This window comes from Nymphaea colorata, chromosome 1 (genome assembly GCF_008831285.2).
Source record: "Nymphaea colorata isolate Beijing-Zhang1983 chromosome 1, ASM883128v2, whole genome shotgun sequence".
Classification (NCBI taxonomy): Eukaryota; Viridiplantae; Streptophyta; class Magnoliopsida; order Nymphaeales; family Nymphaeaceae; genus Nymphaea; species Nymphaea colorata.
Window position 1 is genome coordinate 41,332,010 of NC_045138.2, and position 26,549 is coordinate 41,358,558.

The 26,549-nt window shown below is 36.8% G+C and overlaps 1 protein-coding gene across 2 annotated transcripts; it reads left to right on the forward strand.

The window, feature by feature from the left end:
* Window positions 1-509: 509 nt before the first annotated feature.
* LOC116258379 (ATP-dependent zinc metalloprotease FTSH 12, chloroplastic) lies at window positions 510-26,454 on the forward strand. 2 transcript variants are annotated; one of them, XM_031635517.2, is made up of 20 exons: window positions 510-905; window positions 1,027-1,580; window positions 3,416-3,600; window positions 6,105-6,328; window positions 8,286-8,563; window positions 8,767-8,844; window positions 8,949-9,191; window positions 9,290-9,430; window positions 9,561-9,728; window positions 10,790-10,902; window positions 11,988-12,204; window positions 12,725-12,796; window positions 15,598-15,717; window positions 15,807-15,923; window positions 16,078-16,251; window positions 20,988-21,107; window positions 21,248-21,322; window positions 23,144-23,251; window positions 24,709-24,789; window positions 25,943-26,454. In XM_031635517.2, the coding sequence occupies exons 2-20, from the start codon at window positions 1,140-1,142 to the stop codon at window positions 26,018-26,020; spliced, it is 3,033 nt and encodes a 1,010-aa protein (XP_031491377.1). In that variant the 5' UTR covers window positions 510-905; window positions 1,027-1,139; the 3' UTR covers window positions 26,021-26,454. The 2 variants fall into 2 exon arrangements, with proteins under 2 accessions (XP_031491377.1, XP_031491371.1); XM_031635511.2 differs by having other exon boundaries at window positions 1,030-1,580.
* Window positions 26,455-26,549: the final 95 nt, after the last annotated feature.

A 26,549-nucleotide genomic window follows, 5' to 3' on the forward strand; every position in this document is an offset into this window, starting at 1 on the left:
CAACCTGAAATTTGTGCACTAAATGAAAATTAAGCCACCGAAAAAAACGAATGTGTACACGAAGAAGCGTTTTCTAAAAAAATGCACATCAAAAATACTTTTTTATGGAAAAAAAGAATTTAACATGAAATTTAATGTGAACAGTTTAGAATAAAGCCTAGTTTTGGGGGTGATGCACTCGTTATTCAAATTGAAGAACGAGACCAACTAGAGACAACCTGGAAGAATTTTAAAGTTTAAATGCTAAATTTTAAAGAAATTAAAATTGTCAAACAAATATGGTACTAGAAACATTTGATTCTATTTGAGTTTGAAGAGGAATTTCAAATGATCAAACACTTGTTTATTGACATAAGAGTAGAAGTATGTTTTTTGGAGTTTTATACCGTTTGTCTAAAATAAATATTAAATGACATAAATATAATTTGGATCCAATGACGACATGCCCGCGTTCATCGCCTATAAATAGCTCACTTCCCTCCGGATTACGTTTTCAAGACTAACACTACTCTACTGCCCGCGTGGCCGCAGCGGCGGTGCCCTGCCAGCGGGAAGAGAGAACGCGGTGGTGTTCCTACAAGCAGCGAGCAAGCCCAACCGCTACAGGCGGTTTCTTTGTGGTGGTACGAGCACCCAGACTAATTGTTGGATTCCGCCGTCGAAAAAGTCCCGGTGAAATGCCTTATGTCTATTTCCAGAAACCTGCATTGAGTGGCAATTTTCGGTGGGGATAAGTTTCTGCTATCGTCTCACGATCGTACGCCACCGGTAAAATCTCATTCCGCACTGCTGACACTCGCTCCACATTCCGCATTCGGTGGCGAGAGGGACGATTGTTGGTCAATTACTGGGGGGGTTCTCTTCGTCTTTGATCCTGTGATGTGCTAGACCGTTACCACATTCCGGTAAGAACGATGGCGTCGATAAGCCCTAAGGCTTCTGTTCGCGTCGGAGTCCAGGCCGTGCTTTGCTAATGCCCGACCTCTGTTTCTCCCAGTTGTTTCCTTATATTTTTTTTTGCTTTAGCAGCGAAGAGTTTCTTCCCGCGCATTCTTAGGTTTTTCTTGGTTCGTTTTTCTACGCCTATAAGTCGGTGCCGATTCTTGCTGTCTTGATCGATTTGGTTAAATTGAGAACCGATGGAGTTTTCAGTATCTGCTCACGGACCCACTCCTCTAGGGCCCACGTCTGTCGTTGGTCTGCCTCGGCGCCGTCTTTTGCTTGTTAGTTTGAAAAGAAACCAATCGGGCCTTTGCAATCGCCAGTTGCATAGAAGAAGACGCAGTGTAGTTCGTTCATCTCTCTCCAATGGCAGCAGAGACGACGAGACTAGCGAAAATGGCACAATTTTGTCCGGCTTTCTGTATTCTGCGTCTCGGGGGTCGCGACGGTTTTTCAATGGTTTTCGCGATCGGTTGGAGAAGGAAATTAGTTTCGATGTGGATCGAGTTTCTTCCCAGATGGAGAGTTTGACAGCTGGCGTTGGTGAAGCCCTAAGTAGAGGTCAAGCCGAACTTGATAAGTTGAGATTTGACTTGTTTCCGAGATTTGTTGATTGGAACCAGTGGGAGAATTGGAAGGTATTTAGTATTTTCTTATATGCCTGTGCTCAAGAATCTCTGTTACTTCACGTGTCCTGTAGTAATTTGGTTAAATTAATTACTACTTTTTTGTTGGGTCATAGATTAAGGCCTCTCCTGATTATTTTGCACTTGCATGCCTATGATCAAGAATCTACGTGTCACTGGTTCAGTATTCGTATTTAGGTGGTTCTTAAACGAGTTAGCCTCCAATTCTGATGGTTATATCGTTTTTCTGTCACGAGAAAAAAAAAAATGAATAACTGTAGAGTGTAGTTGGTACCACGTAGGCAGCGTCCAACACAAGCAGGTAAATCTGGAAGGGCAATGGGAACGAAACACCCGATGAAATGATATAATGAAATTAGTGCAAAAAGCCATGGCATTGTTTGCATATTTTTGGAGATTTGTAGTGACAGGAAAGGCTTGAAATGTCGTCAAATTTAGGATTGGTAAAACTATTCAAATAACAGGAGGAACGAAAATAGCACGTTGTAGTTTTCAAACTCAAAACCATAAGGCAGTGTTTACATGGAAACAAGGGATAAAATGAAAACTACTCAAAATTTCAAAGCATCCCAGTTGACAAAAAGTGGATTGAGCGGCACGATCAGAATAATATCATCACTTAAAGTTATTTGTAAATGCAATGGTTTGTCCAATTGTCCTTGCATTACGTTAATGGTCTTTACGTGTCTAAAAGCTGAGGTCTTTTTTACTGTTCTAGACACATAGCCGATTGCTTGAAGAGTATTTCAAACTTTTGCGTAATTTTCTATCATTCTGGGATAAAATATATTTGGAAGAAGGACATAAAGGTACAACTGAAACAGGTAATTTGTTTTCTCTTTTGTTTCCTGATCAGGAAGAGGGGCGGATTGAGGGGCTGGAAAGTATGTTACAGGAAAGGGACTTTTTTTTTTTAAATTTTCAGTTTTAATAAGGAAACTTGATTTTAGTGCGTTGAGAAAAGAAGAATATTTAGAAAAGGATGGTCCTGTTGCATTTTTAAAATTGTTTGTTCTATGAACAATTTGATGTTTCCTTTTTTAGTTAGTTACTGGCTTACTGCTTTGCTTCTTGACATAGTTTGGTAAGCATCAGATACACCTGCAAGTAACACAAGATGCAGACACATAGGCAAACAGATATCTATGTATGTGCATGTATTTATGTATGTAGCACTTTTCACTGCATTCAAAAATGTCATTTGTTTCCAAACTCTTAACAATATTACATATAAACTTGCAAGCATAAATAATAGTTTAAAATAGTTAGATCTATATCATGCTTTTTATGAGAGATCACACACTACAGATCACATTTACATGGTCTAGTAAACTAAGTAATTCCTGGAATCTTCTAAAGAATGTCTACAAATTCCACACAGTTTCTCGTGCTTAACAAATTTAAAAGTACCCTTCATTTTCTATTACTATGTTAAATTTATAAAGAAAACACTTGAAGATGCTTTGCAGTACAAAAGTATCGGCGAGAACTTTTTCTATTATTTTTGTGAGGGGCAACCTTTACATGCAATAGTGCTATGCAGTTTCTAAAATTTCTGAGGCCAAAAGATGTGACGGACTTCTTGAGTATCATACAAATAAAATGCGAAGCACACATATTTCTACTATAGAAATGTTAAGACTCATAAATGCCATTTGCTGATAAGCTTCCTTGTAAAAGCCTGTTGTTAGCTCCTCGAGTTTAGTCAGTCACTGATTTTGCTATTTATTACAGTTTGATTTAGTGTTCCAACTCCCATACATTGCTGACTCGTGCCTTCAAATTATGCAGATTAAATAGTTATCCTGATCAATTTGAATTTTCAGGATCTCAAGAGTTGGAGCCCTAGGCGAATTGGGATCTTGATGTTGTATGTATTCGTTGTGGCATTCTCATTCCATAGAACTTACATGGCTTTGAGAATGCTAGACGGACACAAAAAAAAGACACAATCAGCGGAAGCTTACATGGAAGCATTGATACCTGAACCTTCCGAATATAATATCAGGAAGTAAGTTTGACATCTATGTAGCAATGAGTAGTTTTCGTCCTTTGTTTTTTTGGTTTGAGGCGATCTGCAAATGGTTTTTGTCATGAAGTTAGATTTTTTTCTATTGCTTTTCCTGTTCTCTTCTCATATTCTTTATGGTTGGTACTGTTGCTGATTTGTACTTTGTGAAACAAAGTACAGATTTTTAAACTAGTCCTCATAACACTGAAAAACGGGTCAGGGCTGGACAGGTAAAACAACTACTAAGAAGATAACGGGCTAAAAGATTTATACTGATCCAGATTATGTGGTTCTATCCATCGTCACAAAAAACTTTCTCGCTTTTTAAATGGCGATGTTTTTCTCTGCTATAATACTGCAAGCTTCAAAAAAATGGAAAAAAAGGGGGACATGGTAATTTTTTTAAAAATAAAAAACTGCAAATGTGGGAAAAATAAAATAAGTAAGAAACTCATAACAAGCATCAAGAAATAAGTATACTTGGAATCAGATAAAAACTAGAAAATGAATACAAACAGTTTGGCATTAAAAAAACATGAAAAAATCAATAAAACAAAAAAACGTGTTTTTCTCTCTCTCTCTTTTTTTTTTCTGGTGTTTTTTTAAGTTTTAAACGGTTAATTTACTTATCGCGTTTTTTTTTAAACGCTTTTTTTGTGACTCTGGTCCTATCCAATAAAACCAAGTTCATACCTCTTCATTGTACAGTGACTAGAAGCCCATAAATAGTTGCTAGATAGAGTTTTTCCTGTTTTTACTCTAACCATAATTTTAATCAACAACGAGTGTGCAATTGCAATCATATTTAATGAGGTTATAACTTGTATCATTTTGAACTTATTGTTGGCCACGAGTTCTTTATCAGTTGCTTATCCTGTATTGCTATCTCTATATTTCTTATTCATGCTATTGGCCTTGCTCACTTGATCTATATTGCCCTCACTTGATGTGATCGTTTATTGCACTAAGTGCATATTTGTAGGTTAGTCTTGATAATACTGAAAAATGGGTCATGGGCCTTATGGCTGGAGAAGACAAAACAACCATTTGAAAAAACAGGCTAAAAGATTTATAATGGTTCTGATTATGTTGTCCTATCCAATAATACTAAGTGCATACTTCTTTACTTGGCAGTGTTGGAAGTCTGTAATTAGTTGCTATACTGAGTTTTTCTATTTTTTACTCAAACTATAATTTTAATCACAGTAAATGTGCTGTTATGCACGTATTGTATGATGTTAAACCTTAACAAAATTGTGAACTTATTTTCAGCCGTGACTTGAGATATCTACCCGGAGTATGAGATTCAATGGCTGAAGAATAGCTAAGAATCATCTTAGCATATTCTTATTATTGTTATCATTATTCTTTTAAACTCTATATTCTTTCCATGTGAACTTTTACTGCAGAGAAAACCCACATATGCTACTTTAAGCAACCACAGAGAGAAGTTTCTGGTCATGCAACATGTTCTACTGAATGCAATGGAACTGTTGAAATTTGACTATGGTACTTACGTCTCCTAGTCGTGTTCTGCAGCTGCTGCTTTTTGGGGACTTGTTTTGATACTGTGGGGAATAAAAAATAGATCCTTCAAGGTGCTTGTTTGGGCTTGCAATCTAGTGATTGCAGGCAATGAAATTAAGATCATAAACAGGATATATTTCTCCAGGATCCTTGAAACACTCCTGTTACTTCTGGTACATTTGAATAAAAAACTTTGCTGTGTTCTAGAAAAAACAAATGTCTTCATAATTTAATAATATCTATGGGAAGCTTTTCTTTCTTCTTCAGATGGAGTTGGGTGTCAAGTATCAATTGCAACAAATATTTAGATATTTGCTTTATGTTGCAGGTGTAACAGAAACCTTTAGTGGCCAAGCTTGACTTTTTATTCTTTTTCCTTACTCGCCTGCAACTCAATCATCAGCTTGTCTTGCTTTCTGGTTAGAGCATCAGATGTGGGCCAAACGGAAAATGAACTGTTGAATTGGGCTTCAAAGGAAAATGAAGATTATTTGGAACTTTCTTTTGCATCAGGATGTCCTTTTGTGGCCATTACAATTTTAGGAGATGGGATCAAAAGTGAATTGGATAGTGCAGTTGCATCTTTTGCTTCCTTATTGTGGTTTTTGAGATATACTGCTGTATTCGGTTATGGAACTTGTAGTGTGTGAATAACATCTTAGTTTAGAATGGTGTGACGTACTATGTAGCTCAATTTTTTGGCTAACAGTTGGGACAAATGTTAGTTTAGGTGGTTACTCCAAACAGTTGGGACAAATGTATCAGAGTGCATTTTCTTCTGACCATAATTACCATATGGTTTTTTCCATATGTGAGTGAATATAAGTATCATATGATAGACGACCCATTAGCTGATGCAGGGGTCAGCTACTTTCTTGTGAAAGATAGAGCACCTTAGGGAGTTAATTGTATCAGGATAAATTGAAATAATTTTATATTGTATATTGCAGGATATGATTGGTATTCTAATAATGCAGGTTTAAAAAGAGTATGTGGAGGAAGTCCATGCCAAAAGGCCTGATAATAAAAAAGTATATAGAAGGTCCTGATGGCATACTTTTACGTGACAATGCATATGTTGGGGAGCTTGCGTGGGAAGAAGAGCCGGAGGCTAGCCCTGTAACCATTGCAGAAATAATTGATTCGGAGACAAACATGAAAGCAGAAAAAAAAGAAATGTTAAAGGAAGAATTGTGCATTGGTTGGTTAAAGGATTTTATGTCCTCCCCCCCTTTTCCCCTTTGCTTATGATTTTCTTTTTTGCTAAATTATTGCTTGTTGATGGTTGCTTATGATTTTATTTTTTGCTAAACTATTACTTCATGCAGGATTAGCTATATGAACCTTGCATATTTTATTTAAATGTATTGACTGTCTAGGAACATTGATCTGATTTGGCAGAGGCCATACTTGGTTTACCATTTACCAACTACTGGAGTTATTTGCAGTTGAGAGTGGTACTTAGCTCCTATTAGGGTGATACTTTTCGCATTATACTTTGGTCTACGATAAGTTTTGCCCATTCGAGTGATTTTATGCTTGATGCTTAGTAAGCATGCTCCAAATTTGAACTCCCTATTTGGATTTACCAATCTTATTACAAGTGAACTTGCTCATTTTTGTGGTCAATGGAACGTGGGTTCGTAGCAAAAGTAGAAGGTAAATGGGACATCATTTTAGTCTGGCACAAACACATGGATGTTGTCATGTTAAAAACAATGTTTCATGGGTTCATAATTTAAATGTGCCCACCTAGATACATTTGTTTTCGACCCTAAAGATATTTGTTCTGACCCAGGACAAATAAATGGCTGTTGTTATGTATTAAGTAATTCTACTTGACTTTCATGTCTAAACACATCCATCAACTATGTCACAATGGTACGTGGATTATGGCATACCAGTTGTAACGCCTCAAATGTTTAGTCCCGTATTGAAGATTGTGAGAGATTTTCAAGGGCTTATAAAGAGGGTTATTAAATAGATGGTTGTCTTGGTTCCTAGCCTTTTTCAGGTTGGAGCTGAAACTGTTAGGAGGCGGGTTGGGATCCGTCGAACCAGGGGCCCGAGCCCAGGAGTGGGTCGGGTTGTTATACCAGTACCGGTATAGTGGTATGCCAATACTGGTACGGCGGTAAGACACTAGTATGTTTGGATCAGTTCTAGGTCAGAGTTGATCCAAACCTTTTTTTTCATCTTTTTTTACATTTTAACCATATTTTTGTTAGTTTATTTATGTTTTATGGGATTGTATGTAGAAATTATGAAAGAAACTATTCAAAATGGTCTTAATAATGTGTTGTATGTATATATATATATATCTAGACACTTACACTTTTTTGCCATACCCCTAGACCAAGATTTTCTAAAATTGCCATGTCCGCTTGCCCGTACCTATGTGACATGGCCATCAATGATTCAATATACCTTTATTTCCAAAACCTTATTTGTCTACTTTTTCACTTTCCACCAAGAAAAGAGGTAAGAAAGGCGAAACAGGAAAATTATCAACCTGTTATTTCTCCTACACCAATATTTGCCTCCTAGCCCAATTTAGCGGACATTTGGTTACTTAAGTTCCATAACATTCAAAACATTATTAGTAGGAGAATGAGGAGTTTGCCTGAATCTTTTCTTACCAATTGATGACTGCTTCCATCAAGAGGCATTTCTCATGTACATTATAGTTTTTTCTTCACCTACATCTTTTGTTTCGGAAGAAAACCTAGTGAGATATAAGTAGCATGACAAAAACTCTGCCTAAAAGCTTGCACTGCACATACTGAAACTTCATCAAAAGTTTGCTTAAAAGAGAAAAAGAAAAATTGTCCAATTCAAGTAACAGAAATTTCCAAGTATATGCTTGGCTCAAATATCCTGAATTAGTAATCAAGTACACCAAGTTAATGTTCAGATCCAAGTTTACCTTTGTACAATTTCTTGGTTTGACAACTTCTCCATGGTGTGTGTGGCAAGTTGGCAGCTATTGGTTTCTTTGGCAGTTTATGCATATCTGCTGCCTTGGTTGCCTACTGAATGAATCGTGCTTGCGTGTTGAATTGAAGAATGTAACATCTATGCCTTGCCCCAACTGGTGCTACAATTTGCAAATATAAAGTATTTCTGATGCATATGAGTACATGTTTTTTACATTTTAGGAGATGATAAAAACAGACAAAGTACATGGCGCGAGAGGCTTGGAAAATGGAAAAAAGTTCTGGAAAACGAGAAGTTATCTGAGCAGCTTAGTTCATTAAATGCACAATATGTGGTCGATTTTGATATGCAAGAAGTTAAAAAGAGTCTTCGTGAAGAAGTGGCAGAAAAAGCTTCTGCTTCCCAAGGAGGTAGAGCTTTATGGATTTCCAAAAGATGGTGGCTCTATCGTCCAAAACTTCCTTATATGTTTTTCCTGGATAAGCTTAATTCTGCTGAGGTATAATTTTGTTGGATCATTATGCTAGTATGCTTGTTGAGATGTGATTCAGCAGATTTATATACATGAAGTCCGTGAAATTGCTGGATTTCAATCATTTCATTCTTTTGTTGTGACTATCTTTTGGTTTTTTCCAACTGTATTGTTTGATCTACATATTCACCCTTGAGTTTCCAATTTGGCAATCATTTTTTTGTGTTCAGGTTGCATCTATTGTCTTTACAGAGGATCTGAAGAAGATATATGTAACCATGAAAGAGGGGTTCCCATTAGAATATGTTGTAAGTTCAAGAGAACATCCTTTCTTTGTACATCAACCTTTAACTAGAAAATGCTAACTTGCAGATTAAATGATTGAGGGTTGTGACAAATTCAATCTTATTAGGTTGATATACCTCTTGATCCTCACCTATTTGAGATGATCTCCTATTCTGGAGTTGAAGTTGATCTTCTCCAGAAAACTCAAATGCATTACATTATCCGAGTGGTGATTGCACTGGTTCCTGGTCTGCTAATTTTGTGGTTCATAAGAGAGGCTATGATGCTTTTGCATATTACTTCACAGCGGTTTCTTTATAAAAAGCATCGCCAACTTCAGGATTTGGCATATGCCGAAAATTTTATTTTGGTATAACCTATCTCCGCTCCAGATGAATTATTAAATGTTATAGGCAGAGTAATTGATGTACTGGAACTCCTGTATCTGATGCTTTGTCATTTACCCAGCCTATTGAAGGTACTGATGAAATGAAATCAATGTATCGAGAAGTGATATTAGGTGGTGATGTATGGGATCTTCTGGATGAGTTAATGATATACATGGGCAACCCATTGCAGTATTACGAAAAGGAAGTGAAATTTGTTCGGGTAATGCTTTTTTACTTGTTCTCTGTCATTGACTCATTGGAACTGTTTTAGTCAAACAGTATATGCTGGGGTATGCTTTATCTTGAGAATTCATTTTCTTAAGTCTTCAGATTGTTTTCTTCTTTGGCAGGGGGTTCTTCTCTCTGGACCACCTGGGACAGGCAAAACTCTTTTTGCACGTACACTGTCCAAGGAAAGTGGGCTTCCTTTTGTCTTTGCTTCTGGTGCAGAGTTCAACAATAGTGAAAAAAGTGGTGCTGCAAGAATTAATGAGATATTTTCCATGGCTCGGAGAAATGTAGGATTCTTTTGTCTTTATAGCTCAAGTTAGTGTTTTGTTTAATATTTGAAAAAATATTTATATTTTGTTTGGCAGTTCATTGTTATAGATTGCAAAGCCTTTTTTTGGCTTTTCTTTAGATGTTGAAGAGACTTGTTGATTGATCGGGTGGGAAACATTTTTCAATTCTGAAATTTTCAGCTGCTAATGCTGAATTTTCAGTGTGTGCCATTTCAGTTGTTCAATTAGTCTTGGTTGTCAAACCATCGACCAGTCTGTCTGGCTAGGGGACTAGTCAGCCTAGTTGGTGCTCTGGTAAATAGGCACTGGCCTGAAAGTTGCTGGGGCCAAGGAGCGCGATTAGTCCATTGACTAGGTTGACTTATTGGTGGTTTGGGCCTAGACAATCAACATTGGGTTAGTTTCATTTTTTTTTTCTTACCTTGCTCAAAGAATAGACTACATTGGTTAATTTTGTTTTTTATTTTTTTAAAACTTAGGCAAACTTTTATAAGGGCAAAAAAGTGTCAGAAAAGTTATGTGCTCCATATGATTTTACTTTTTCTGGATTTGTTCTCTCTCCCTCTCCCCCCTCCTTTTGTCTGTGGCTTCTAGATAAATATATTTCTGCATATATATGTGTAGATGTATTTATGTATGAATGTGTGTGTGTATCTGTATACAAACGGAAACCAAATTGTTATATGCTTGAGTAATCAAGTAACAGAGTCTGGGACTCATACTTCGTGAGAATCATATTCATGACTCATTGATGTGTCCTTTGGTGATATTGATGGGCTGGCTGATCCGTTCCATATAAAGAAATTCTTATTCTTTGTTTGAATTAGATCTCAATTTTAGAAGATTCTCTATGTGTGTGTGTACGCATATGTATGTATGTATGTATGTATGTAATCCGTGGGTGTGTATGCATGCTACTATTTTATCTGTCTGTAATGTGTCTGTCCAGGCTCCTTGTGTCAGATGTAAAGTTGATCTTGTGCTAGTGTTGAAATATGCTGGCTAGGCTGTGCGTATATTTTCTGTTCAACTGATGCATGAGTTTTTTACTTGTCCAGGCTCCTTCATTTATCTTTATTGATGAAATTGATGCTATTGCTGGCCCACATGCAAGAAAGGATCCACGCAGACGTGCTACTTTTGAAGCACTGTTAACCCAACTTGATGGGGAGTAAGTGTTTCTTTTCTTTATCGTAGTTGTCATATCCATGGTGTTGTTTTTTAATATTCTGTAGATTAACTGTTATTCTCATGGATCACCATCCTATGGGAGCCTGATGTTCTTCTTCTATATTTACATGTTGCATATAGTTTGACTGACTAGTTTGCTAGTTTAAGGGATTTACCTCGTACTGTATAGTTGTTGAGTGCTTAGAATTCTTGATTAAATCATTGAAAATTTTGATGCTTTCTTCTGTTTGTCAAATAAGGATTTTTATGATAGGAGATGTGTTAAAATCCGAATCAACATCGTGTAGAATACATTCTCTATCTTCCTAATAATTTGGTCTGCAAATTATCTGCATCTGTAGTTCATTGTTTTGTCCTATATTTGGGTACAAGAATACTCCAGATTTTATTCATTATTAATGTTGCATTGTTCTTATTTAATGCATATTGAAAATATGAAAATGTTACTATAAAGCATATTTGTCCACCACCATTGAAATAGCATGTGTGGTCCTTTAAATGAAAGTGCTTCCATGTTACTATATCATATTTTGATGTCTTATCTGAAAGTGAGATTTATTTTATACTTTGAAATAATTCCCAAAACTTAATTCATCTTATACAAAAAGTTAATTGCTCTGTTCCTAAAAGAATTGAAAGAAGGTGGAAAATTGAAGGTAAGATGAAATGTTTGGCAGGTAATGTCTCTTCTTAATGCTTGCCTTTATGTTTAATATCCCCTTTGGAAAACCATACAGGTCATTCAAGAAACATGAATAGTTTTAAATTCTGTTTATAGGATCTGGTACTGATGGTTCAGTTTAGTCTAATCAAAAGGGTTCCCATCTCTGCAGTTAAATTTTCTCTAGTATCAAGAAATTAGCAGCTCTAAGTTAATCAGGATTTAATTCTGCTATTGCTGTTTGCACCTTAAGATAAGCCTCCTTATGTGTAAACCTGAAGAGTTGTCTAAAAACAGTGATCTCTGCCTAAGGTGCTGTTAAGCTATGAAATGAGTGGTTTTACTGGACTTTTCCAAAAATTATCTGTTTGAAAACAAATTAGCTGAGGGTGTTACTTTGGCAGGAAAGAGAAAACTGGTGTCGATAGATTTTCTCTCCGGCAAGCTGTGATATTTATTTGTGCAACTAACCAGCCTGATCAACTGGATGCTGACTTTGTTCGTCCTGGACGAATAGATCGTCGACTTTACATTGGGATGCCAGATGCCAAACAGCGGGTGGACATTTTTGGAGTACATGGTGCTGGCAAGAAGTTCTCTAATGATGTAGACTTTGAGAAGGTGACTGTCTGTTGTCCTGGATTCGAACTAGGATGTTGCTTCTTTTTTTTCTGCATTTGGATAAATAATCATAGTTGATAACTGAGAAGGTAGTTGTGATTATTGAGGACTTGAGGTGGTTGAAAGGAATTTATAATGGTCAATTGACGATCCAGATCCATACGTTACCAAGTCTGACCTATTTGAATCTGGCAGAATAGGATTCAGATTTGGAGTGGATGCCACCAGGTGAAACTAAATGTGGATCTGTCTACCTTAGAGTCAGTCTCTCATATGTGGTTGGACTCCAGTCAGATTGTTCAAGGTTCATATGCGAATCTTGATACTGGGCAAAATAATTCAACCACTAGTTGACTCTGATCATTATTGCGGAATCTGGGTAGATGGGATTTGACTTGGTTAGATGTCTGACTTGAGTATGAAGATTCTGAATTGTTTACACTCTTGATGGACCAAAAGATGAGCCGAAATCTTCTATTGTTATATACATTCAATTTGTGCTGTTACATGTCTCTTGCAGCTTGTCTTTCGGACTGTTGGTTATTCTGGAGCTGATATTCGGAACCTTGTAAATGAGGCAGCAATAATGTCGGTATGTTCCTGTTCTATTTGTTCTAGCAGAATTTATGAGTTCTTTGAACTTTATGAGCATTTTATCTGCACATTTAATTGTATCTGAAAATTTTTACATGGATGCACAAGCAAGCTGAAACATTTGTCGCATTACATGCATATGAAGATGTCTTGGGGCAGGCAATCTAATAGTTGTGCTTCTGACATATTTAGTTAATTTTTGTCTGTTAAAATTTCCGCATTTTCTAACAGTGGGATCAAAATTTTTCCTGCATCTATTTCTCAAACTTGATTGCTTGAAAGGGAGTCGTAAACTTCTTGGACAATCGATGTAAAGAATGATGTTGTGATGTTTGATCTTGATTGTGCTGATTGAATTCCACAATTATGAGCATACCCTTATGTTTGAATGAAATAAAAAATAAGGCAATGCTGTCCTTGTTCCTTTTCTCCATATTTGTTTCTTACCGCTTCTTTGTTCTGAATGAAATATTGATCAGGATTAAAGCTTACACTGTTACAGAAAATTTGTTGTTCTTAGTCAATGAGTATCTAGCATGTCAGGAACAGGGAAGCTTCCTGCTTTTGGAACTGAAAATCGGACAATCAAGGTAAGGGCATTACAACTGTAGAATTGATCTACAGTGCAAAATAAACGTTTCCTTGAAGGCTTGTCAAGGAGATTGTTACCATATTTTGTGGAAACATTGGTATGATGTCAATCAGTTCGAAAACCATTATCAGATGATATGTTTTGTTTTCGTATGCCATGTTATTTGATGTCATTGAAGTTGCAGATGATTCTCAAGCTCGTATTAGTGTTGGATGTTTGAGCTTATACTAAAGGACTGTTATGAGCATGCATGTAAAGTAGTTATAAAATGTGGGTGACAAGCTTAGAAAAAGGAACAAGCTTGAGCAGAGGCACATCAACTCAACTAATTTTCACAAGGTTGAATTTTCATGGTGAAAAAGTGTATTTTTTAATTTTGCAAGTAGCTAATAGATGAATGAGCAGGAAATGCCAAGGTAACTGTGTGATTGTAAAACATGACATGGGAAAGCATTGGTGTGAAGAAATTCAATCTTTCATATGGCAATTATTGAAGTGCGGCAGAGAAAAAAAGAGGCTTTGGGTGAGCACCCACTAAAGTGAGGACCAGTGATTCATTGAAGCAAGTCTGAAGACTCTGAACACTGCATCAAGGCACCACATTCGCCTGTTGCTTCATGTGTAGGCCATGATGGGAGCATTTGAAAATCCTATCAAGCATTCATTGTGCACGTAGATGCACATCTATTTTCAATCGGAGCTGCTATTAGGTAGTTAGGAGCATGAATGGTGGGGGTTATCTACTTATCTTGGATATCTCATTCAGCGAAGGTCTTAATTAGCCAGCTTATCTCTTTTCTGGTTCTTTCTTTTAAAACCTGATTGGTTTGTGTATGAGTAGGGGTGGTTATTGGGTGGGCCAGCTTGGTTACTGGCCCATAGAAACCTGACCATCTGATAATAGTAAAATTATGCCCAATTGGCTGACTTAGAATGATCAGGCTGGTTTGGGTCTGAATTTCTGTGTTTAGTTAGTTATTCTGGATTGGAGTGGATTCAGCTGGATTCAGAATATATATTTCATTTCCATTTTGACTTAATTTAGTAAAATATATAAAAGATAAACAAGTTATTAAAAAAAATGTATATTTAGAAGAAAAATTAGGAAATATGTGTTAAAAAATTTTGTCTGGTTAGTTACTAAGTAGTGGATATCTTAAGTTTGTGAATTACAAAAGCAAAAAATGTCTTTATAGAACTCAGGCATTTGAAAAAGCTCGACACATAACCGAGCCCAGGTTGGTTAAAATCAATTTTGGCTAAATTTTATACCCAAGTTCAGCTAAAACAGATTAGGTATCTGATTGTATGACAGGAACTTGGCCCTATGCTCACTGAGAATTATTATTTAACCATCAACTGGAGAACAACCACTTAGTTTGATATCTGACCTGAAAAGCAAAGAACTTTTGTGTATACAAAAATACATAATCTGCTCGGTGGATTCAAATATATGCAAAAAAGATATGAGATTGAGTAGTCCTCTAAATAAGTTAAGGAGTCAAAGTCCACGGTTTTCCATTTGTATTTACTTAGCCCGTATCTTCTTTTTTTGTTGTGTTTATGTATTTGGTTTTGTATTGTAATAGATTTCATTAGTGAGGGCAGTCTGGTCTTTTATTGTTTATTCAGTCAATAAGTTAGCATCACAACCCTCATATTGAAGTTCTGTTATAAGCAGCAAAATGTTAAGTGCTGCTGTTCATATACTGAAGACCAGATGCGAATAACAGCAGATTAAGTCATTTTCTTAATTTGGTTTTGCAATATTCATCATATTGCTGGGAACTTGATGAGAAAAAAATCTTTGTTAGGTACATTAAAGGCTGGGTACATATGAATGGACCATATTTCACACCACTTTGAGTCCATTATAACTTTTTAGATTTGGGTTGAGAAAAAGTTTGGTATGGTTTCCTTTATGTTTGACTGAATAACTAGCTAAAATCTGGGTTAGACCTGATTATTATTTATGTGGGGGATGAGGGTCAGGTGCTGCCACAAGTGGGCTCCCAATCCATCCCATTAACAGCCTTAGCTACTATTGTTGTCAATCCATGTAAAGTTACTCTAGGGTACCTGAACATTATCACTGGCGCTTTATGTGATGTTTTACCTTTTTATTTCCTTTCTATTTTCTCTTGGCTTCTTGTTTGGTTCTGACATTGTTTCTAGATGCAGTATTCATGTTCTTGCTCTGATTTCAGGTAAGGAAGGGGCGTTCTGCAATTTCCCAGCAAGATATCATTGATGTTCTAGATAAGCAGTTGCTTGAGGGAAAAGGGGTATTACTTACAGAGGAAGAGCAGCAAAAATGTGAAGAGAGTGTAATGATCTGTGTCATATATCTTTATCTTATGGTTGTTCCTCTTGTTTCTGCAGCTATTAATTGGTATGGGCTGGTCAATGAAAACAGGTATCCTTTGACAAGAAGAGATTGCTGGCAGTTCATGAAGCTGGCCATGTACTGTTAGCTCACCTTTTCCCGAGGTATGATTGGCATGCCTCTTCCCAGTTGCTGCCTGGTGGCCAGGTATTGAATTCATAACATGGTACTGTTTCTGCTTGCATGTCATTGTGTTAGAAATCTTATCTGGATGTTTTTTCTTCTTGTTTGATGCATCTACATTCTTGTTGTGCAACACTTGGCTTTCTTCTGATCCAGCTTATTGAATTCTTGGGAGCAGGAAAAATCCGAGTCACTTTTCTACCCTAGGGAGGATATGATAGATCAAGGGTACACTACTTTCGGCTACATGAAAATGCAAATGATTGTGGCACATGGGGGCCGTTGTGCAGAACAAATTGTTTTTGGTGATGTCACAGATTATGGTCAAGATGATCTTGAGAAAATCACAAAAGTATGTCAAAGACTCTGTTTGCCACCTTAAGTACCTCTAATTTAGAAATTATAAGATTGCTTCCTGTTTATTTTCTTCACCTTTTCTTGGTTAGATTCTGATATAATGTCAACCACATAATATTTCTTACATTGTTTCTTCTTGAATTTCCATTGGTTTGCACTTGCTCTGTAAACTTAATGCACTGGATATTTCTAGAAGGAAATTCTTTTGTTGTTGTTTCTATTGGCTAAGTTGTTCTTGAGTTCATGTCCTCAAGTTGTGCCCTGTTATCTTTTTTCGATGTACTAGACTGCATCCTTTTACTGAATAGCATTCATTACTATAAATGACCATAAACACCAAATATGCATTAATAAACCATCTGTCAGTAGCATAACTATTTCACTAATCATTTTTTAAATCTAAATCTTAGACTTGTCCTGATACTCAAATCAAGTATAGTAGATGTTTATGTTTTACTCCTCAACCAACTGAAGACATATAAAAAAACCAAAGCACTCTAATTATGGAGGGCTGAAATATTGTCATATGCAAAAAAGAAGGCTTTATATGGTTAAAAGCTCCTTGGCTGTAACCGAAGATACACCTATGGCATGGTACAAGGATGTGCACAGGTAACGTAGTTTGCCATGGAAGACATTAAAACAAGGATAGAAAAGAGTCTTGATGAAGGCAAATGTTACCTTCCTATCAAGGCAAGCAGTGTTGATTCTTCTATTCACTCGTGGGGATCTTGGGGGACTCATGGAGGGAGGGGAGGACCATATCTCCTCTCTTCTGGAGAATCTATACATCCCATCAATCAGCTGTTTGATACTCAAATGTCACATATGGAAGTGATATTTGATTTTCTAAAAGTTCTCAAACATGATGGCAACCCGTACAATGTGACCCTACCTTGGACCGCACCCTAGCCATACCCCCTGGTCAGGCAACGGACACCTAGGCACTGCATAACCAAACTAGGTCAGTCAGACTCTACCATGCACTGCATAACCAAACTAGGCCAGAATGAATGCATCCATCCAAGCTATTAGTGCCCTGCTAGCCAAACATTGAGCACATATGATAACAAATGATATAGGTTCTAGGAGGAGGTTGTGTGCAGTGCAGCCACGCTACACTTGATGTTACGTATGCCAAGCTCAACTCAAGCCTGCAGGGGCTAGTTATTGCAACAGGCTTGAGACTAGGTGTGGACCTGGGTTGGACTGACCAGGGTTGCACTGACCAGGGTTGCACTCCCTAGGATACCCCTACAACATCAAGGAATTGATTAGAGCCACATTGAATGACAACCGACAGAACAAGCCTTGATCTGCATTATCCGTGCTCCACAAGCAGGCCGCACCACACAGAAACACCAATGCCTAATGTCTCAAAACTCACCGAGTTCAACTTGTCGAGTCAGCTCGACTTGGCCCCCTACTGTAATTAACAAGGTGATTGGTTATCAACTGCTTAATTATTTAATTTTTGATGAAATATTTTAATTTATTGGAACATAAAATTTTAGAAATATTGTTCATTTAAGTTTGAAGATCACAAACAAAAAGTTAAAGCTGATTAGGCTTAACTCCAGGTATAGCTATCTATTTATTTCAATGTTTAGAGAATTGGGCTCTTTACCTTTGGACTAGTTTTAGATAATATATACATACATGTTGAGTTGGATAGCTTTTGGATAGTTGTAAATATTGAACATATTGAATTTAATGCTTGTTGTTGAGTTGTTTTACATTGATATATTGATACTTGCTACTCAGGGTTGCACTAGTTGCTTAATATCCATTTTCTTGTTATCGCATGTGACAGCCACCGCCTATCTTCACTTGCTCATGCTCAGATAAAACAGAACTCATGCACACAAATCACAACCCTAATTCCCAATTAGGATAAAACTCTCAGTCTAATGAAGGACACGAGACCAATTTCATTCGTTAACCATGAACTATCGGTATCACCACCCATATTTATATGATGATTACATGTATAAGTGGGGTGGCCCAAACTCGCATATCGGTTGGATCCAAACCAAATGCTTATTATTCTCCTAACTCATGTATTTACAGTTTTTATGGCTTTCCCCTTCAGCCCGTTGCTATGAACGTGACTAAATATAATTAGGTATTAGTTTATGTTTGGTTGACTTATTTCTGAGTTATACATGTATCAAGTCATTCCACAACCTTTTTATGTTTAAATTTGATTTCTTAAAAGAAAAAATGGTTAATATAAAGAGGAGGTTGCTGCATCAGCATTTTGTCTTTCATATTCATCGAAATAGGTGCAATAAGGGCGGCCCACATGTTACATAAAAAGGAGATCTCTGAAATGGGAATGTGTTTGAAGTTTGAACTAGAAGTTAATTATCCATAGTCACAAATAACGTCTCGGAGTTTTAAATGGCGAGGTTTTTCTCTAGTATAATACGGCAAGATTGAAAAAAAATGGGAAAATATGGTAAATTTTTAAAAATTTAAAAAAACTAAATATAAAGGGAAAATAAAATAAGTGAGAAACTAATAACACAACAAACATCAAAAGATAAGTAGATTTGCAACAAATAAAAATAGAAAATGAAAAAAAAAACTGTTTGACATTAAAAAAAATGAAAAAACTAAAAAAAACACGAAAATTAACTTTTTTTTTTAAAAAAGCGCGTTTTTTTTAAGTTTTAAATGGCTAGTTAATTTATCACTTTTTTTCACGTTTTTTTTTTAAAAACACGTTTTCTGTGACTATGAATTTATCTTAAATTTCTATATGATGATGAAGGAATATTTACAGGGCAGAGACTTTTTTTGGGAGGTGGATGTGGGGGCACTATTGTTCAATAACAATGTTTGACAAGGAGCTAAATGGTGTTTCTGCAAAAGCTTGTATGTCAAATTTTAAAATTTTGTGGGGGCCTGACCCTCTTGTATCTGCATAGATGCTATTAATGATCTTAATGATTCTACATGTGGCTTGTCGCCTTCAAATCTTTAGGTAACATTTGATACGCTGGAAATCTACTGTAGCAGAGGGAATTTATTTCAAATTTTAAAATTTTTTTTCAGTTTATCAAACAAGGAAAAAAATTTTGGACCGTTGGAGCTGAAAACGGAAATATATTTCCGAAAAATTTTTTCCAGCTGAGAGCCGGAAAAATTTTTCCAGAAATTTTTTTTTTGACCGTTGCCTTCTTCCTCCCTTGCTCGTTCTTCCTCCCCCTCCCTTCTTCCTCCCTCGTTCCCTTCTTCCTTCCTCCGCCTCCCTTCCTCCTCCCTCACTCCCTTCTTCCTTCCTCAGCCTCCCTTCTTCCTCCCTCGCTCGCCTTCTTCCTCCTTCGTTCCCAGCAGGATCGCGTTAAGATCCTGCTGCTGGAAGTTGCAGTCGCCTGACAGATCTCTTGAAGAATAGGGTTCGTCGTCCTCGCTCAAATGGATACCCAAACAGCAACAAATTTGATCAACAGTAAACCCAAGCGGAAATGAACATTAGGGAGTGGTTTAACGTATCACCAGAGGGGGTATTTGCCCCAATTTTCAGTGCGAAATTGGGGATGCCTCGAGGCTCTTCAAGTTTTCCGGTGTCTATGCAGCAAAAGGGGGTGCGCAGGAACAGGGATGACTCGCAGCATTTTAATAATTCCATCCTTCATCCATTGCTGCTGAAAATCGGCCTGAAACTCGCCCTCAAGATGGTGATTGGACGCCCAAAGTCTTAGGTTCAACTGAGATCCACATAAGAAGCGCGTTGAGGATCAAACTCTCTGTCGCGCGCTGGTGGTTCCTGAAACAGAGTGGCGGAGTTCTGCCGTCCCGCAGCCGCACCTGTCGGAATTTCTTCCGAAGCCGATTCCGACGCCGTCCGTGGTCGGATTGCTCTGAAAATTGAACAGGAAGCTCCTCTCCTCTGGACGATCCTTCTACAAGTGGCTGATCATCCAGAAAATCCACCGATCATCCCGATTTTGGCTCTAATCAGACAATTCCCAAATTGATATTGCAAACAGAGTTCTAGCGTGAAAACCCGATCAATCCTCCTTCGAATCGCCTCTTCCTACCTTGATCCTCAATGCCGAACGTTGGAAACGATGATTGATTTCTCGTTTCCATAGGATTGGTGCGTCCCTTCTTCCTCCATCGTTCCCTTCTTCCTCCCTCCCTCCCTTCTTCCTTCCTTCTTCCTCTAAACCTGAAATATATTTCTTTTTTATCAAACTAAGAAATAAATTTCTGGAAATTTATTTCAGTCATCAATTTCCAGCAATATGTTTCCAATTCCAAATTTCCATTGCATCAAATGCTACCTTGGAGATTGAAGACATATGCATCATTTGTGTTGCTTGTTTAGATTGTGTGTACGTTTGAGCTATTTTTTGATTTTTGGTTGCTTTGTGTTTGAATCTATAGTCTTATGAAAGGGAAAATGTTGTAGTGATTTGATGTTTCTATAATATATACTAGCCATAGCGTAGGTGGTCTGTCTATAGACCAGGTTATTGATCTTCACAATCTAAGCGGATAACATTTTGACAAATGTATGGTCTTGCTTTTTCCCTAAGATTATTTTTTCTCTATTTTGTGTAGCTGACATCTAAAATTTTCTTCTTCGTTCTGCTCAATGTTAATTCTGTTGCTGAATGTTGGTAAATAATGGTGCAGTGATAATTTTGAGTATTTCAGGAACCTATTTTGAGTTAGCTAATGCCTGAAGGTGTTGATCATTTCGAATTTTCTTGGCAGATTGCTAGAGAGATGGTTATCAGCCCTAGAAATACAAAGCTGGGACTTGTACAATTAACAAAGCGGTTTCATATTACTGATCGGCCTGATAGCCATGATGGTCAGCTTGTAAAGTATAGGGTATCTATCTACTCCTTCTCAGTTCAAGATTTGTTGTTCTTTTGTTTACCGCATGTCTATAACATTATATTATGCCCATTATTCTGATTTCACTAACCACTATTTTGTTCTTTTCAATTTTTGACTTTGTGATGTTGAAGTGGGATGACCCTCATGTGGTTCCTGTTGATATGACCTATGAATTGTCTGAGCTATTCACACGTGAATTGACTAGGGTAACTTTTTTCTTCACTTTCCTTTCTATTCCTCCATGTTGGCATTTACATTTTCCTTTTGTAGAATTATGGAACTTTTGTGTAGTATATCCATGTACATGTACTGATACATGTAAAATACAGGTGTTTGTATACTTTGCCCCTTTATTTTTAAAATTTAATTATCTTATTTGCACAAGATAAAGCTTAATGAGGTTTTCTCTCATTGACTTTTGTTATAAACTTGGAAGATGTGGAGCAGCCTCTGGTCATCTATGATGTTTTTGTCTTTATTATGGTAAAATATAGGCTGGTTGATGTCAGATTCTTCAGATGTGTTAACCCTTGATTGTGATTTCATGGAGTGTTGGTCGGTGGAGTCAGAATCCCATCAAAGGCTTTCTCTCCCCAAACAACTTTGGCAGTCTATGTCACATAGGTACGGGTACGGGTACTGACCATTTTAAAAAAACTTGGGTGTGGAGGTACGGCCGTATATATATATAAACAATAAGAAATACTTAGAATATATATATCAAAACAAAGAATATACATCAACATAAACAAATAAATAACATAGAAAATATATATCAACGGCTCTTGCAGCAGTGTGTTTTAGAAACCTATGAAAAACTTTAAACATATGGACAACCAAGCAACCCCTTAATCAAATATGAACATCAATCGAATTTTCACATCCAAAGAAGAATAAAAAATAAGGTGGAAAAAATTAAATCAAAGTAAAATTAAGCAGTTTGGATCTATAGGTACCCAAGTGTCAAAGTACCCATTTTGGGTACGGGTACGGCGACACGGGTACGTGGACCTTATTGAAGTACCCATGTGACTTAGTTGGCAGTATATGTTCATCCCATGCTTCATCAAACGTAGAGGAACATGTGTGGCACCTAATGACCTGCTTAAATTCCTTTGTTTTAGAACTATGAGTGGTCATCATATGGGATTTTAGTGACAAGAGGCTGGTGAAACATTGAGGTTGAAGCCGATGAATCACAAGCAAAAGTGCCAAGAATACATTGGATCCTAATATCCGTGGTTATAAACTGTGCACTGAAAAATCATTGAATTGTTAGGGTGATACCCTCGCATCCCATTGTTTTCTTTGATCGGACTCTTTCCACCAGCTTGACAATGGATAAGGTCCTTGTGGTTTAAGAGCCTGAATTTATACACAATTCAGAAACCTTTTCCATGTGTTGGTTAGGTACCTAGCATTTGCTATAACAGAGCAATTTTCACATTTTGAGTTCCAGTCCTTGAAGAGGCAATCTTAGAAAAGAGTGATGGTCGCAGATGACTACCTAATGATGTTGAATGGACCATGGTGGAGATCTATCATCTATGTTAAGGGTCTAAGTTCTAACACTACCCATAAGAGTTAGTATTTAGTTAGTTTTCTAATGACCAACACATAATTGTATTAGGTAATCTTACACTTGCAAGGTCCAATATAGGTGTGCTTCCATGCACATCTCTGTTAGTACATATATATACACATGTAAATAGCAACACTGTAAGAACCTTTTGATTTCTTCTGTTATGTTTTGCTATTTTGGCAGTTGTCACTGTCGTCATCTTCTATATGTCCCAATAAAGGATTCAAAGCTACACAGTTGTCTTTTTGGAGTTAGCAAGGATGCTGTTCCGTGAGAAATTGTTTGTGGGTTTTTTGCTTGGTCAGTTGGGACATGAATGTTTACTGTATTAATAGCTATCCTGCAGACTGCTGATCATTTAACCTTGCAGTTCAATGATTTTTCTTCTTGCTTCAATTGTGTATTTTGCATGTAATGTTGAAAACAGTCTTGTTGATTGTGACAGTATGTTGACGAGACAGAAGAAATGGCTATGAGCGGCCTGAAGAAGAACCAGCATATTCTGGACAGAATTGCAAAGGAATTGCTGGAAAGATCAAAGCTTACTGGACTGGTACTTCCAGTGCCTTTTTTCTTCACAAGTTGTGTTCTTATTTCGAGAACTACTGAGGCATCCAGTATCCAGGACTTGTACACTTTAAACATGGAAAATATGAGTCTGTCGTTTTTCCTACAATATGAAATTCTTGCCTGCAAGTTCTCATAGATTGGGTTTGAATCTTGCCTGACATGGATATTTTGTGTTTCTTGTTAATTTCCCTGCCATTGTAAGCACATTTTAGGTGAATTAACATAGATGGGGTTAAAAGCAGGTTTGAATCACAAAAGATCAAGTTTAAACAATGAACTTGATAACTAAACATAAGAATAATTTACTCACAAGTCAACGGAGGCATAACTTAAGAAAAATGAGGTTTTTATTAAGGGTAGAACTAAAATGCTCACAGAAGCATTAGGCAAGATGAGGAAACCCCTCGTATATATATATACAACTCAGTTCTCGTGAAAGGTCAAAATTGACCAGTAACTGAGATACATGGTCAAGTAAAAATAAAATAAAACAAAATAATACAGAAGATAAAATGAAAACTAAATTACATATTTAACCTGCATACAAAACATATTTACATGATCTACATATATACAAAACATCTATGTTCATGCAGCAATATCTATACATGTGTATTAGCAATGTATTTAATAATAACTAATAGCGTAATGGTGTTTTTACTTTATTTTCTTACACCTCAGATAAATTGAAATACATGGTTATTTAGCGATGATTTGTTGTTGCCGTTGGGCCAACAAGTTGATTCCTGGATAGGCTTCGTTTAATCTATTCTTAGATTCATAGGCGTGCTTTCTAAACTATTTGAACAAAGAGAACATGTTAGTTATCCCTGGGCCACAACTTCTGATATGTGCTTGTCTTTGTAACATGTTTTAGACATGGACAGGTCTCTTTCTATATTCACCTCTGGTAGTTTAGCACCACGTGGTTTTGCATGAAAGAAAAATGACCATCATGATTTTTCCTGGAACATGCTTGTAATAATGTGATATTGCAAAGCATTGTGAAAGCCACATTAGAAGAAAAATAAATTATATGCTAGGACTCAATGTATTAAAACAAGGGACCAATGTTGGGCTTTCTCCAAACTCAGGCATCACTTCATCAACAGCCTTCTTTCTAGAACATGTGCCAATCTTCTGCTTCAGCTCACAGGATTTTCTTTGCATCTTATCCATTTTAAAATGATGAGGAAAGAGTGTCTCTTTATAGCCTTCCATAATCTTATTCTGGTATCTATGGTTATAAATTTTGCCTTTCCTGCTAGTGCATATTATTCAGTTATAGTGGATTTTGCATTTTACCCAAACACTACTCGGCGATCGAACCACAGAAATTGTTTCAGTGACTTGGTTTCTGCACAGAATTAAATATGATTAGACTCGGGTGACTTGATTGATGTTATAATTGATATCGCCTATTTTTTGGCAATCATGTAGGAAGTTGATGAAATGATGAAAGACATGAACCCAGAAATGTTTGATGACTTCATGATGCCTTACCAGATTGACTTGGAAGAGGTACCTTTTCTGTAGTTTTTTCAACAAAAGGTTGCTTTACATGTTGAGTTTTTATTGTTGATCCTGCTAATAGCTGTCGTAAAACTTAGCAGTGGACCAGTTCTTTGACTGGGTTGAGCTACACCCAGGTGCAGACCTGTCCTATTCAAATATAAACCACATCAAAAAGATTTAATGTATCATGTGCAAGTCATATAAGTTCTAATTGTTAAAGGTCTGAACAAGGTACAGTACCATGTCTAACTACTTCAAAAGAATGATAGATGGAATCATTGTTACCAATATCTCCAAACTTTTCAAAATGTCCTGATATTAGTTTCATTTCACAGCCAGCCCAACTATATTGGTAAAATATCGTAAACTGGGAAAAAGTTATGCAGCTCAATGTGTCATGATATTTTGCAAGTTTCTTAAAAAAAGTTCCCTTTTATATATTTCAAATGTATACTTTTATATTTTTGTTTCTTTCTACAATATCACAATGGTTTATAATTTTGCGAGAACAAAGTTATAAAATCTGTTAGTTGGTAAGTCTCTCTTGTTCCTTCTATTTTTCAATCTAAGTTTTAATGGGGAAATGTGAATTTCAATGTTGAGAAATTGCTGGGGTCGGTTACTACTCTTGTAAGTTTCTGTGGCTTAACTCTGAACTTGTGTAGCTTCATTACTTGAAAATATGACTTGGAACTTTGTGGTTGCATTCTGAAGAAAAAAGTTCACCTTTTTATCAAAAAATTTTTAGTGCAACATAAAATTTCAGTTATCTTGAAGTACATCAGAATGTGAGCCCAATTCTTTTCCTTTCTTTCCCTGCTAAGCTTGCTTGATTCCGTACGTTGGTAAGTTCCAAGTTCCAACACTGCAAGCACCTGAAACACACTATTATTTAATAGCTAGGTAGTGTGATCAGGCTGACACAGTTAGGATTTATAATAGTTGGATTTATAATTTTCTAGAAGAAAGACTCTATAAAATGACGTGTTAACATTTCATCGACAGTGCATGAGCTTCATCATGTATTTGGGATGCTTGTTTCTCGGCATGTGTGACTTACATGGCTGGAACTATTTAATAGCTGTAGGGACAGACTTTGGTCGTTTTCCTGGTGTTGCTAGCCACAGAACTTTTAAAAGACAATGTACTAATGTTGCAGGAGGGTCCACTGCCAAAGAATGACAAGTTGCGGTATGAACCATTGGTTCTATATCCTGCGCCCCTGCATCGGTGTTAAAGAGTACGTAATGACAGAAACAGAGCAATCTTTGCAATCCCATGGCCATGATGGTTGCAGTAGATGTACATAATGGTCGCTGCTTGTAATAGCTGATGTTGGCACTCCACGATTCATGGTCATTGGTCGACCTTCAGATGCATACTGAAGGTCTCTGGAAGGTTGAGTGCTCATCTCGGCCCAAAAAGGATGACTGGTTGGCATTCTTTCGATCAGTTTCCTGGTACAATTGTGCGCTTTTGGGCATGATCAAAATTTTCTTCGGAGGAGCTTTCAGTAGCCTCACATTTTTGTTGTATTTCCTTGCTAGTCCATTTTCTTCGGACAATTGGACTGGAGATTTTAAACTCTCTCTCTCTCTCTCTCTCTCTCTCTCTGTACATTTATCCTACATGTAGCTATGCAATTTATAATTGTCAAGTTTCCAATTTTAATAGCTTTGCCGTACTGCATATAAAATTGAAACCGTGATGAATTAAGCACTTAAGAGTGAGGGCTCCGGATCTTTTTTCACTGACGCGACGATACG

Bases quoted from the DNA above. Each gene is read 5' to 3' on its own strand.
- LOC116258379 (XM_031635517.2), top strand. From the start codon at position 1,140: ATGGAGTTTTCAGTATCTGCTCACGGACCCACTCCTCTAGGGCCCACG. The intron at 8,564-8,766 runs GTATAATTTTGT...TTTTGTGTTCAG, and splicing joins ATAAGCTTAATTCTGCTGAG to GTTGCATCTATTGTCTTTAC. The intron at 24,790-25,942 runs GTACCTTTTCTG...CTAATGTTGCAG, and splicing joins ACCAGATTGACTTGGAAGAG to GAGGGTCCACTGCCAAAGAA.